The 14,897-nt window shown below is 39.5% G+C and overlaps 1 protein-coding gene across 3 annotated transcripts in view; it reads left to right on the top strand.

Annotated features, from left to right (window-relative positions):
- SIK2 (salt inducible kinase 2) overlaps positions 1–14,897 on the top strand; it is a 113,896-nt gene that overhangs the window by 66,084 nt on the left and 32,915 nt on the right. For all 3 annotated transcript variants that reach the window (XM_032472721.1, XM_032472720.1, XM_032472722.1), the window contains exon 4: positions 7,571–7,732. In XM_032472721.1, coding sequence (XP_032328612.1) covers positions 7,571–7,732 — 162 coding nt within the window. The remainder of the gene's footprint in view (positions 1–7,570; positions 7,733–14,897) is intronic.

Genomic DNA, 14,897 nt, shown 5'->3' with positions numbered 1-14,897 from the left:
CGAGAGGCATGAAAGAGGACTAATGTCACCCAGCTGTGAATAAAGCAGATCAAAAGTTATCTCCAAGAAGGTTGTAGTTTGGATTAATTCTGTGAGGGGAGGACTATAAACAAAGAAAGGCAAAGGACCAGAACTAACACTATGGTGGTTTTATGTGGTTGGAAGAGAAAGAAGAGCCAGTTCGTGAGAGAGATGGGAGGAAAGCCAGATAAACACAGAATCAACAGGGAGAGAGGCTCATTTTGGAAACCAGTTAAGTATAAAATATAATTGAAAGGTCACAAAAGAAGAGCGCTGAGAAGAGGTCAGTGGCTTTAGCCTAGGGAAGCTGACCGTGGCTTTAAAGCAATGTCACTGGAGTGTGAAGCAAGCCATATCGTAAGGGGCTAATGGGTGGACAGTAGTTAGGGTGGAAGGCAGGCCGGGTCAACCCCTGATAATGTAATAACAGCAGTAATAGTAATGATCATACTTGAAACAACAGCCGCTAACGTTTTTGAGCACTTAGGTGTGTCAGGCACCATGAAGAGGTTTTCTTTTTTCTTTTTTAATTGCTTTTTTTTTTTTTTCATTTATTCTTCCCGTAACCTTGTGAAGTAGATTCTCTTATTCCCATTTTTGGATTGCCAAATGAAGATTTGGGGAGATTAAGTAATTTGCTCAAGGTTGCCTAGTTAGCAAGTTTGTAAAGAGAGAATTAAACCCAGGCAGCCTGACTCCTGAACCTTCATTCTTAGCACCATACTATTAAATAATAAAAGCATCTTCAATGCTGTAAAAGGAATATGGAAGATTTTCATATAGTGCTATGAAGTGGGGAAAAAAAGGGATGCGTTTTGTGTGAGCGATATATACATATTTTTACATATAAGATGAAACACAGAGGGGTGGGTATAGCTCAGTGGCAGAGCACATGCTTAGCATGCACAAGGTCCTGGGTTCAATCCCCACTACCTACACACACACACACACACACACACACACACACAAAGATGAAACACAGAAAGGGTAAACCAAACACTAATAGAAACCGTGACCTATAGGCAGAGGAAGGGAACAGGGATGGAGGCAAGATTTCTCAGACTGTATCTCATTACTTAGTTTTAACATCAGTGTCAAATTAAACGTCAGGTAAATATGTTACATAGTCAGAAAATAAAGTTAAATCCAGTAGGAGAAAAAAAAATACTCCCTAATATTTGTAAACAAACACATCAACATACTGTATATCACGCTGACAACACACGAGAGAACTTTTCAAGTAACTTTAAAATGTAGTATTTACACTGTACATTTTTAAAACAAAATAATCTCAAGATAAAAAAAAGCTGCAAAGAAATGTTAACTTTTCAACTTCATCAGCAGTTTCGTTGTCAGTAGTGGTGTTGGTATAGCGATTTTGAAACCATTTCACATGTACTGTAGGATGAAACAAGTAATTTATGTTAATGTTAAGAACCGGGATCTTTCCTGTAAGAGAAAAAGAAATACAAGTACAAAACTCAAAGAAAAGTAACTCCTGTAATGTTAAATTTGAAATGGAAGGAATTCATTTTTATTTTTCCTTTTTGAAAAGGTACTTATTTTCTAGCTCTGTCCCTGAAAAGGCTTAGAAACGGCACCAACCCAGTTGTAAAAAGCACCCCGAGCACCCAGATACCACTCCCCAGTGAAAACACCCAAGGCTTCCTGAAAAAATGACTGATTCCTGATTGGAGGCAGGAAGAATTCAGGATTAACGTGAGCATTTTTATTATGCCAGAAAGCAACAAAGGTGTTATTTCTGTAGTCATGTTAAAAAAAAACCCAAAAAACAGTTTATCTAAAGGGATTCCCACTGGTCAAAGATGGGAAATTTTGAGCACCAAAAAGCATAATGACTATAATTGACTGAAACTGTTGAATATATAAAAATTCATGCAGTCATTATGATGACTTTAGAGAATCATAAAATATGGGGTAGGGGGAAAGAAAGCTAAAAAGTGAACACAAATCTTAATAGTTATAATTGGAAGTAACTAGTGTGTCAGCCCCTTACTCTGAAAATTGGTACTAAGGAGGAAGAAATATTTCTTGATGTGTTTTAGTTGTATTTCAGGATAACTAAATAGCTCTAAATGATAGCAGAAGAATTTCATCTAATAAATATAGCAGGAATAAAAAAAATAGAAAATCACAATTTTGCAACTCCTGATGAAGTAATTGATTCAGGTTCCATTAAATATTAATATTATGTGCTGTGGTCTCAAAGTGTGGCTGGCCCCTGTTCCAATATCTTAAGCATTATCTGAATACTTCTAAAAAGTATATGAATTCTTGTGCCCTTTCCAATACCTACTGTATCAGAAACTCTGGAGGTAGGTCCCAGTGATGTGTTTTGAGAAGCTCTCACGGTTCTGATGTATCCTGGAGCTTGAGCGCCATGATGCTAGAAGGAAGAGTGATGAGAAACTTTAATTGAAGGATTGAGCCATCACCTCCCCCCAACCCCCACCCAACTCACTGATCACGCTTAGCTCTCCTAAAAACAGGAGAGCCATGTGTTCTATTTCTCCAAGCAGATGCACCTATGACATGTTCTTGCTGCTCTCCAAAAAAATGAAACCTGAAGCTAGTCTATTCTTTATACTTGAATTCCAAATTATAGGAAATATGACATAGAAGAATCTTCTAAGTTAAACAGTATTATGAGGAAACAAAGGGAAAATCCAGAAATTCTGTAGGACAGCCGACTCAGTTTATTCAACACACAGTAGCATGGGGAAGGAGGGGAGGGGATGGCAGTGAGGACTGTTCCAGAGTCAAAGGACTCCAAAGACAAAACACAGAAATACAAGATGTACATCTTCGTGATGCTGAGTCATGGTTTCAAATCCAGATTAAGAGGATGATCTTTTGAAGACGATCTTTGAGCAGAGGCCTTACATTTCACACTGAGCTTTGAAGTATATTTCTTTGGCTGTGTCAGAAAGATTAGAAGGTGGTGTGACTAGAGGTGCAGAAACCAGAAGCTATGCGAACATGGAAGGGCCCCAGGCACTGGGCCATGAAGTCAGAGGTGGCCTACGTGTGACACAGCATCTCCTCTGCAGTCCTGTGTACCACAAAGGATGAAGGAATGAGTGAAAGGAAAAAGAATGTGCAGGAATAACCTACAAGGTTTGGCAAGCCACTGGAGGTAGGGCTGTCTGCTTAACTGGTGAGGGACTCCTCAGACCTGTAAATATGTGTCAGATGACCTGGTGAGCACAGGTGTAGAAGGGATGTGGAGCGAGCATGCGCTGAGACGGAAGAAAGAGCACATGTTTGGGGATTTTTTTTTAAATCTGCTTTCCAATACTGACTTTGCTGCTTATTAGCTGCGTAACTTGAAGAAGTTATTTTCCCCTGAGCCTCAGCGTCACATCTAAAGTGAATATAATGATATATATTAGTGAAAAAATTAAACTAGATTAAAAAAAATCTTTTTTAAGTGCGCCGTGTTTGGATCCCGATTCAAATAAACCAACCGGGGAGATTTGAATTCAGACTGCATATTAGAAGATATTAAGAGAGGTGTTCAGGGGGGAGGGTATAGCTCAAGTGATAGAGGGCATGCTTAGCATACACAAGGTCCTGGGTTTAATCCCCAGTACCTCCTCTAAAAATAAACAGATAAACCTAATTACCTCCCTCCCCACCAGAAAGTAATTTAAAAAGAGAGCGTTGTTCATTTTATCTGTGTGAAAATGGTATTACGGTTATGTAAGAAAAATGTCATTTATTTTAGAGATACATACAAAAGTATTTAGGATGAAATAAAATGATGTCAAGATTTGCTTTATGTTGCTGCAGTGATGGAAGGGAGGGAGGGAGAGAGGAGAAGGAGGGAAGGAAACTTTGATGATAAAAAATTTAAAGGTATGTACAAAAATACTTCTTAGGATGTATTTATTCCTGGGCTAGCTTTGTCACAGTATATTCAAATTGTCTGTTTAGTTGTCTATACCAGTATTCCTCAAATTATGAGTATTAAAAGACCAATATTTTTAATTGTCTCAGACTGTGATTTTTATAACATACAATAAAAATCAATTACCATAAAGGCAAAAACCAGGGGAGGGAAGAGGACATAACAAAATATAGCCTTAAAAAGTTTCGTTATTAAAGTCAACAAACATAAAATTACATTTCACTTAACAATCAGAACAAATGTAAACATAAGAAAGAAGAATTTTTTTTAAACTGTATCCGTTCATCAAAAAATACACACATGGGCAGTTAGTATAGAGAATTGCTGTTACACTCATAAGTTTTTTCTGTAACCATAGTTAAGTTTTTAATGTGAACCATATGCTTTTCGCATGTTATCTTTAGACCCTGTGCACTAACTGAGCTTGGGTTGAAAGCAGTGCCCCTCGTAGGAATGGTGTTTATACCTAACTGATGTAATTTGCAGCCACAGGTTTTTGCCTCAGTTACTTCAGTTACTGATCTCCCAGCAGAGAGTTTTCCAGGCTGCCTGCACCACAGAAATCATAACGAATGGGGAAGATCATAGATTGGCTGGAATACTCGCTGAGATTTTCACTTAGAGTGAAAATATTTCCTCTTTAAATGGTTGGTCTCTTAATCTCTGAAACATGGATGTCGTCCTTTTTGTCACAGTGTGTTACAGGTTTACTGAAGTGTGATGACTGTCGCTTTAGATGGTAATTTTAGGTTTGGATGTACCGTGCCTTTGTTTTTCAGACAGTGCCCTTCCAGCCAGGCTTCAAAGCTTTTTATCCCCCTCGGCTGTGGGAGCTCCAGCTTGGACTGATCACGTCAACAAACAGTCCATTACTGTAGGTTCTACTGAGCTTCCCAGGACTCGTTTTGCAGGCAATAGTTTGGGTTATTTTCCCATATATATTAACTTGGACTTGTCCACGTTAGGTCTTTATTAACATTTGTCTGAGTTGTTGAAATCTTTCCCACTGGCCCACGCTGACTCAGCGTTTTCAATAGGAAGAAATTTTGTCTATTTGGGGAAGTGAACCAACTGTCTATGAGAAAAAACTGTCTCATTTAGTGATGGAGTTTATGTAGCATTTGGGTGCAGTCTTAGGAAAGATAATGCTAACTAGCCAAAAGATAACCCCTCACGGAAAGCATGCTCATTCCCCTGAGGAAGTTATGTTTGCCCAAGGGTCCCACCCTTTGTTCAGACTTCCCAGCTCATCCAGTGTAGACACGGGGCTTTGGTTTACTCTTGTCAATAGAATTGTCCACTTGTGAGTTTACTTAGACAGAGTCAGTCTGATGTCAGTTCAGACATTTTGGCTGAAAAGCCTACATATTTGTTCTTCAGTGAGCCTTTCCTTCTTCTTTAGAGGTATGAATAGCTACCCTGTGAGCTCTGTAAAGGCCAAGGGAAGGGGTGACAAGCTGATCATCTCAGGTTGTGATGATAGCAGATCCTGAAAAAGATACAAAACATTCACTTACATTTAAAGCCTGTAACATGTACAGTAGAGTGATGCTGCCCCAGTTTTATAATAGTGTTTTTGGGAAGGTCCGTGATACCATCCATATTAAGACCTTAACCAGCTAAGTATTTAGTAAGTGCTCTGCCTGTGATGTTTTGAGCTTCGTGCTGAGCAACGTGGGGAGTAGAGAAGAGAAAGGCCCCTGCCCTCAGGAAGCTTACATGAAGATCTTTCAGTGTGTAAGGCACAATGTGCTCAAGTGAGGGCTAGATGTGTCTGCATGTGCGTTTGCAAATGTGCACGCACATTAAGATATTTACGATGCATAAGCAGATAATGAAAGTATGAGGCAGTGTGTTATGAGTGATAAGGGGTTGAGAGGAGAGAGATTGTTACTACCTGAGTGATGAGGGACTGTTTTAGGGCAAGGGAGCATCTGAGCAGGGTTCTGAAAGGATAGATAGGATGCAGCAGGAGTCTAGTAAAGAAGCTTGCTACATTTTGGGTTTTTTTTATTTTTAAACTCAAAGTTTCTAGTTCCACATCAGCCATTTGCTTACCAATTGTGTGAATTCAGCCAGGTTACTTAATCCCTCTGATCTTCAGTTTCCTCATCCACAAAATGGGAATTAGAGCGATAGTTAGGGCTGTTAGGAAGATTAAGTGAGATATTGTGATAGGAACATGCTTTATACATTGTAAATTGTTGTGCAGGTGTTAGTAAATTTTACCATAAATATTGAGGGTGGCACGAGCCAAAGACATGGAATTTAAAAACCAGTAAAACCACAAAGCCTAGTGCAGAGAATATGTGAAGGTGACTGTGAATATTGATGTACCCATACAGTTCCTAACTTCGGAAAATAATCTTAAATAGAAATGCCTTTCAAGGTTTATGTTGACCCCTTTCCTTCAAAAGATCATTTCAGAGGCCTTTTAGGTCTTCAGGTGAGACTTGACTAAGTTGTAATGTTTAGTTTTATTGAATTCATGTGAACATATGCAGAATTAATTTTTTAAATAAACTGCTTTAATAGATACTCTAACATTGCACAAAGGTAGCTAATGTATCTTGTAAAAGTATACGTTTAGAGAACACGGTTTTGAGAACAAGTCTGTGTGTTCCAGGGTAGATCAGAATTGCTCCACTGAACAGGAATACAGAGTGAATTATTTAAGCTATTTCCAGGGACCGTCGTATCTCCTCTTACAGGTGTTTTGTATAATAACAGCATGAATGGGTGTTTGAAAGAATGATACCGTTTGTCTGATGGGATATCAGAGAATTTATTTATCTTCTTTGTCTTATATAAATTTTATTTTTAAAACGTGGTTAGGAAAAATATTCAATAAATTTTTCAACAAAAGAACAGAGGGAGGGTTTAGGCTTAAAAAAGCATTTTTTAAAATGAAGTATAGTTAATTTACAACGTTATATTAGTTTCAAGTGTACAGCATAGTGATTCAATATTTTTACAGATTATACTCTATTTAGAGCTGTTCTAAAATTGGGAGTTTGAGATTTGCAGATACTAACTAAGATAGATAAAATAGATAAACAAGTTCATACTGTATAGCACAGGGAACTATATTAGATACTTTGTAGTAACTCATGGTGAAAAAGAATATGAAAATGAATATATGTATGTTCATGTATGACTGAAGCGTTATGCTGTACACCAGGAATTGACACAACATTGTAAACTGACTATACCTCAATAAAATATATATATACAAAAAATTTTTTTAAATAAAGCTATTATAAAATACTGGCTATGTTTCCCTGTGCTGTACAATATATCCTTGTTGCTTATTTATTTTATGCATAGTAATTTGTACTTCTTAATTTAAAAAAGCATTTTGAATTGTACTATGAATATTATGCCAATTACTGCTGTCTGATCTCGGGGTCTCTCCAACTCATCTGGATTCCCATGAAATATGATTGGAATTACTTTTCTCAAGGCAAGGAAGTTGGAAAATAGCATTTTACTTGAACACTAACCCTTGTTATTAAAAGAACTTTTTAGAGGAAAAAACAATGCTGAATACTAACAGTGAGGTTTTGTGTGTGTGTGTGTGTGTGTGTGAAGAATTCTAAATTCTTTCTTCTTTCACAGACTACCTTGCAAATCACGGCCGGCTAAATGAGTCTGAGGCCAGGCGCAAATTCTGGCAAATCCTGTCTGCTGTCGATTACTGTCACAGTCGGAAGATTGTACACCGTGACCTCAAGGCTGAAAATCTCCTGCTGGATAACAACATGAACATCAAAATAGCAGGTACCTGGGACTCAGCTGGCTCTAACGGGATCAGACAGGAGCCATGGCCCTCGGGGTGGGGACACAGACCTGCAGGCGGAGACTCAGGCCCGCCTCTACCCGTGACATGGAGCTCTCTCACAGTGTATTTTATTCATTTCCTTAGTTCTGCGTCTAATGAAAGGAACAGAAATAAGGTTATTGATAGACACACAGTGACAGGAGCGCGACTGGGGTCTGACTTGTATCCTCAGTCTGATCTGCGTCCAAGTCCCTTTGTGGCAGGCCACTGAGCGTGTGGGCAACTGGAGGGGCTGATCGGGCGGGAGGCAAAGCGTAGGTCACTGTCTTAATAATGTCGTAAAAACCTGCTCTCTTAATAATGACTGGTGGCTGCCAAGAGACTGCAGACAGAGAAAAGACAAAGGAGGTGATGGAAATAGCATGAGAAGCCTTTGGGGCACAGACGCTCTTTGCCTGGCTCTGATGCAATAGGGTTTTGATTTATAACATGGAGACTAAGGATTATTTTGCTGGTTTTCCTTCTGCCCTTTTCACAGCTGTAAAAACTTTTATGTTTTATATTCCAAGTTTCCTTATTCACATGGTCAAAGCTGTCGTTCAGTCAATAAATATGTATGTGTCTGGTGCTGTTCTGTGCTAGGATACAAATCAAAAAGTCACTTCCTGTGATCTTAAAAGTCTAGTGGGGAGATAAGAATAATTAAAATGCAATGTGATAGTTATCCAAAAACATATGTACAAACTGCAGTGGAAATTCAGACATAGGAACATCCAGTCCGTCTACCTGAGAAGTCAGGGAAGCTTCTCAGAGAAGGAACTGTTTGAATTTAGGCTTGAGAGAGAAGTTAGAATCTCGCCAGGAAGATAAACAGAAGTTGGGTATTGCAGACAGGTAGGAAGCTATGTAAATACCACACGTGTAAGAGAGAGAGAGATTAAGATTGGAATGATGGGGAACTATTGTTTCAGTATTTGGTGAAATGCAAAATCTGTAGGTGAGGGGCACTGACACAGGAAGAGCAGGTAAGCAAAGACCAGAACGTGAAAGATTCATGGAAAAATCTCATGGAAAAGATTTTATTTATTTACTCTGTAGGTGATAGGGAGTGTAGCCTATTGGAAATCTTGGGGTGGGGGTGGGGCTGGGGATGAAGGGAGACTGGGATGATTAGATTTGCATGTTAGAAAGGTGTCTCTCTCTGGCTGCAGAGTGAAGAGGGGTGGGAGATGTGGGTAAGACTGAAGACAGGGAGATTAATAGGGATCTAAGGCAACTGTCCAATTAAGAAAATGTGGGTGTGCAGAGAGGAGCAGTAGTAGAGGCTGTAGGTGTGGGAGGGAGAGATTTATTTCGCTTAGGGTTTGGAAGAGGATAAAGGGCACAAAACAAAAGCTGAGGGACAGAGCCGCTTGCATGAAAGGATGACCAAGAAATGGTCGACTAGCCAGCTTGGACACTCACTGGACTCACTAAGTTTAGGGAGGAATCACCTGCCCCAGTTTGCTGCATTTTGGTCAAAATGTAAGTGAAAAAGCCTCTGATTTGTGCATTTAACTGGTTTATGTCTGTGCCTTTTACCATTTTTGCCTTGGGCATTTGGGGGAAGGCAAATAAGTAATTTTTACTAACTTAACTTTTACTTATTTTAATTTTAATAATTAATTTTAAATGCCAGTGTCACATATGTTTCAGGGAAGTAATGGCTCTTCCATTCTGTAGCCTGTGATTTTTTTTTTCCTAACGGGATTGCCTGAATAAGACAGTGTTTTTTATTAGTATATTAGTATTTTTGTAATTTATAATGTGTGTTCATTTCTCCCACTTTTCCTTCCTCTGGCCCTTCCTTGGTCTCATTCATTTCGCTCTTTTTTGCCGGCCTTTTGTAGGGCACCTCACTGGAATTTTTTGTTTACTTCTCCCTGAAAGCATCAGCTGCCCTAAAATTGTCCTTCTTAGAGAAGGCTCTTGGTGTTTTGTGTTTTTGTTTTTGTTTTGAAGTTCTTTACTCTGTAGAAAGAAGGGGGATACCCTACTTCACCTTTACATTCCCTTATAGCCAAAACAAAAAGTTCACAAAAACAATACCTCAGAGGGGTTCTGGGGGTCTTCTTAGGCAGAGAAAGAGAGATTAGAGGTGTGAGTCCTGTGCTATAGGAATTTACAGAGTGCTCTGCCACTAGCATCTCAAGAAGAAAATGTCAAAATAGAACACCAAATAAACTTGCAAACAGAATATACAGAATCTTCCTTTAAGGTTATAACCGAGTTTTGCCTGGCTGTAAAAATGTCTTCTGTAATGTAAGTAGGTAAACTCAATATTCCTAATGTCATTATGTGAAATTCAGTTTTCTGTTTGTTTTTACTATTTTTATTTTTGAATATGTAACCTTCAAGGCCTTCTGATTTTTATCTGGAAGACAGGTAAAGTGTCAGAGACCTGCCCTGGTTCTCGCTGGTTCAGCTAACATTTATTGAGCCTTCACTATTTTCAGGTGTTCTGCTGGGCGCTTGTATCATTTGATCTGCACAGCAGCCGCAGAAGCTGCACGGGGACTGCCAGTTTTTAGATGGGAAAGTTGAAACACAAAGAGATTCAGTAACTTGCAGAGGTGACTCAGATGATAAGTCAGACCTGGAATTCAAACCTAGGTCTCTGACCACAATATCTGTGCTTCCTCCATGACGCCGTGTTGTAGTTTCCAAGCGTTGCTTGTCAGTTATTCCTCAAGGAGTACTCACTAACTAAATTTGGGGTTCCATCATTCAGTATATGTACATTTAGCGTCTTTGATTCCATACCTCTCAAGTGGACACACACACACACTCTCACACACACACACACACACACGTGTACCCACAGTATTATAGGTTCTCAAGTTTCTTCCTGCCCACATTTTTTCTCTGTCATCCTTACCAGCATGTCCCCCAAATTTTAACAAATGTCTATTAAGCATCTTCTATGCTCCTGGGCTAAGTCCTGGAGATTCAGATATTTCAAGACAAAAAAGCAAAAAAGCTCAACTCTGCTCTCACCTGATGGAGTTAATCCAGAGCTGGACCTTTAAGGAAACAGAACATTAAAAAAATAATAATAATTGTTGTAGAGGCCAAGAAGCTGGGAGAAGGACTGACTCTGCCTCGAAGATGCAGGGAAATTGATAGCTAAGACCTGAGAAGGAAGCATTTGTGGTTAGACTGGGGAAGAGAAGGACGAAGGGGGAGAGTGTGTCGAGGGGGTGAGGTACGGATGGCAGCTCCAGGCAGATGGATCAGCAGGTGCAAAGACAGGCGGGCCAGGGAACTCATAAAGTGTGTAAGGACAGTACGGACCAGACCCATCGGAACATAAGTGCCAGTGAGGAGTGTAGGGAAGGAGCCTGGACAGGTGGGCAGACTCAGAGCATGAAGGATTCCACATGCCATCAAAAGTTGAGATGTGTCCCAGTGCTGATAAAGAATTTCTCCAGGGTATTTATTTTTACCCATGGATTTTTAGACTTTTTTATGGCCTTGCTTCCCTTTCAGAACATATCTTCTGATCTCTGAGGCTTCTTCTTAAAAATTTCTTCTGGTTTTGTTTTTGTTTTTTTTTTTTAATTTAGGGGGTTTTTTATTTTTAAAATTTTTATTTATTTTTTTTGGTGGGAGAGGTAATTGGGTTTACTTAGTTATTTATTTTTTTAGAGGATTGAATCCAGGACCTCATGCAGGCTGGGCATGCACTCTACCACTGAGCTATACCCTCCCCTTTCTTCTTGAATTCAAGGAAATCCAACACATCTAGGAAAGATGGGGCTCCATGGAAAAACTGCAAAACCCCAGAATAAAATACAAAATTATTCCCTCAAATCATACTTTCCTGTTTATTCTGCTTGTGAAGATCGCTTCAATTGCTAAATGGGCTGAATAAATGAATTGTTTCAGCCATCTTGTGTGTTGAAATTGAAGAGCAGCACAAACCAAAACGAGGTTTAAATTAAAATATATGTCTCTTTATAAGAAAGGAAATGGGGTAGAAGTATCAGATGTGGCTCATTTTAATAAATGCAGAAGCTTGGCTTTGAAATCAGCTTCTCATTTGTGCTCCTCCGATGAGTGAAGACTTCAGACACTGGTGAGCCGTGGGTTCACCCCCATCTGGGTGCGCTCGTCACCCCAATTATGAGACCTCCAGCCTTCACAAAATACAAGTGTTAGGACATTCAGAGTAACAGGCAGGATGCAAAGAAATGCTGGCTTTCGTGAGTTTCAATCATCACAGTGCTGTTTCCCCCGAGCCATTTTAGCCATGACTGTTATTCTCAGGCATTAAACCTGAGAATAAATAGAAGAAAGGCATTTAGTTTTATTCTTCAGCTTTCCTGATCTGAAATGTTTATAACAAATACTTAGATAAGAATTAAAATGTATGAATTTTACTTGGAGGAAGTTTTCAGAAAATATCACAATTCAAGCACAGCTTCACATAAAGAATGTGGAGTTTGGTGTCAGGCAGGACTGGTGCAAATTCTGGCTGTTTGACCTTGGGCTGGTGACTTAACCTGGCTGAGCCTAGGTTTCCAAATCTATTAAACAGAGATTAATGTGTTTCTCAGGAACACGGTAGGGATTAGTGATAATGTTAGAGGCAGGGAGGGTAACAGGTAGGATTGCGGGCTGCCTGGGTTTGGATCCTGGTTCTGCCACTTCCTAGCTCCATGACCTTGGACACATTACCTAACCTCTCTGTCCTCGGCTTCCTTATCTGTTAAGAGGGAGTGACAGAAGTTCGTATCTTATAGTGGTTTCTAGTTAATATTTGCAGAGTTCTTAGAACAGTGCCCGGTATATAGTTAACGCTGTTTAAGCGTTTGTTAAATAAATTGTCAATTGAACTTCCTGGCACCATGTAAACACTCAATAAAAGGTAGCTATTATTTATCTTCAGGGTATAATTAATTCCATGTGAAAACAAATCCTGACAATTTTGATAGCCATGTAACCCCCCTCAGCATGTCTTTTTTTTTTAATTACCAAGGTTTAGAGCCTTATTAATACAAATCTTTGAGGACCAAGGGGAGTTCATCATTTGTTTTCTAAATTGTCTCTGCTTGATGCAAGTTAATTTTTTTTTTTTTTTGAGAGGGACCTTAAATGTAACTAGTAATGTGTAGTGAGCCTGATCACTCTGACCTGTGCACCACAAGTCACTCGCCTTTAGCCCAAGAGGAATGCTTGCTTTCTGAATTGACCTATGACCTGAGTAGCCCATCATTTCATCATTGTTTCTAAAAGCCTTCCTGCTTACTAGATCCTGAGACAAGGTTTCTGTATACGTAATTCACATTTTGTACCCTGGAACCAAAAAAGGGCAGGGGAGGCTGAGGCAGGTTTTATTGGTAAAATATTTATGAAAAGTCTCCATCCGTTATCCTGCCGCCACCCATATTACGTAAAATGTGAAAAGAGCTTTGCATCAGCAAACACAATGAGACCTTGTCTTTATCCTTCAAGCCTACTTAGTGCTGGCAGCATGTTAAGCCTGGAATATGGAAGACAGCGCTAAGGGTTTGGTTTCGTTTTGTTTTGTGTTTCCCCCTTTTTCACCTCCCTCCTCCCCACTCCATTTGGGGCTAAGGAGAATCACGTATTTGCTTCTTCGCTCACTGAACTCGCTCATTGGACACATAGGTATCTCTCGCTGCTCAGCAGACCCACGTGCCATCTCCACTGTGGTGACTGTCCCTGTGCCCTCCTGGCAGGTGGGGAGGGATTGACTGATGTGTGGAAGCAAACTGTGCAGCTGGCCCTTCCTTGCTGGTGGGCAGCAGAATATCCGTTGACGTCAGTGCCGGCTGATGGGTGTTGAGTCTGTGCAGCGGGTCAGCTCCCTCTCTACACTCTGCTACCTTCCATTTGTCAGCTTTCACTTCCTCATTAATTGTCTTCGCTCCGATTTTAATAATTACAAAAGATGTGTAACTCTTCGGCAAGACTGGATATCTGAATTCTCCTGGTAATTTTAGAAACGAGGATAAATTTAACCCTAAAGCCATCTGCTTCTCTGTGGGAGGATTTTTTAAATTATGAATTAGACATTATAACACACGGCTGGAGATAAAAAATCACCTTGGTTGTGTTGGTTCCTAGAAATCACTTACATTTTCTTAGCTGGAAGACTGGTTTTCAATGTTTTGTTTGCTTTTTTCCCTTTTTTAAAAAAATGACTTAGTTTACCTAATGACTTTTTCTATTTAGTTTTTATGTCATTTAAATATTAAAGTATTTAATTTTTATTGCAACAATAATTTTATTTTTATTAAATTTTATTGCAACAATAAACAGTGGCAAATTAACATCTTCTATATCTTTTTCACAACCTCTGTTTTATTCTGTTTCCTGGCGGCTAGAAGGGTGGCCTGGGGACCAGCATCTGCATTTTACCAGGTTCCCCAGGTGCTTCGTGGGCATGCTAATGTTTGATCTGTCTCACTCGGACAGACACAGCAGGATTCGCTAATGTGCGCTGTTCCCATCAGACAGTCATCGTCAGAATCAGCTTGCTCACTGTGCAAGGGTCTGTTATTCCTAAAGCGCTGGCCCTTTGCTAATGATGTTTGGGCACTGATAGTTTGTGTAATTTAGTGATGACAGTAATAATAATTGTTTTTTGTTATCGGGAAGATACAGATCAATCTGTCACTTTCAAAATATAAAGCAGAAAACCATAATAGCAGTTCTAATGCTGTTTTCAAATAGATCCGTGGTCTGTTACTGGGTAGTTAGATAAGAGGTAATTGGAGGGCTTGGCTTTTGAGGCCAGGTTGGTTTCCATGAGTCAGTTAGCAGTGACTGATCTGTTCTGTGGTAAAAGAGTCCACTCCAAGCCCCTCTCTTCTACTGACATTTTAGGCCACACAGAAACCAAGTGAGAGAATACAGATGTATCAGGAAATCTCAAAACTAATGTTCGTGTAAAACCTCAGACTATATGTCTTAGCGTTGCAAGGATGGGAGCGTGTATCTTCATGTGAATAGGACAAGGTGCATCTATTTTAGCACATCCCACATGCTTCAAATGAATATAGATTTCTGAAATGAATGTAGGAATGTGTTTCTGACATTTACTCTGCAAATGTCTTAATTATTCCTATTCATTTATTAAGGATGATTTCAACATAG

The sequence above is a fragment of the Camelus ferus genome, chromosome 33, assembly GCF_009834535.1.
Source record: "Camelus ferus isolate YT-003-E chromosome 33, BCGSAC_Cfer_1.0, whole genome shotgun sequence".
NCBI classification, from domain to species: domain Eukaryota; kingdom Metazoa; phylum Chordata; class Mammalia; order Artiodactyla; family Camelidae; genus Camelus; species Camelus ferus.
This window is presented reverse-complemented; position numbering and strand designations above follow the sequence as displayed.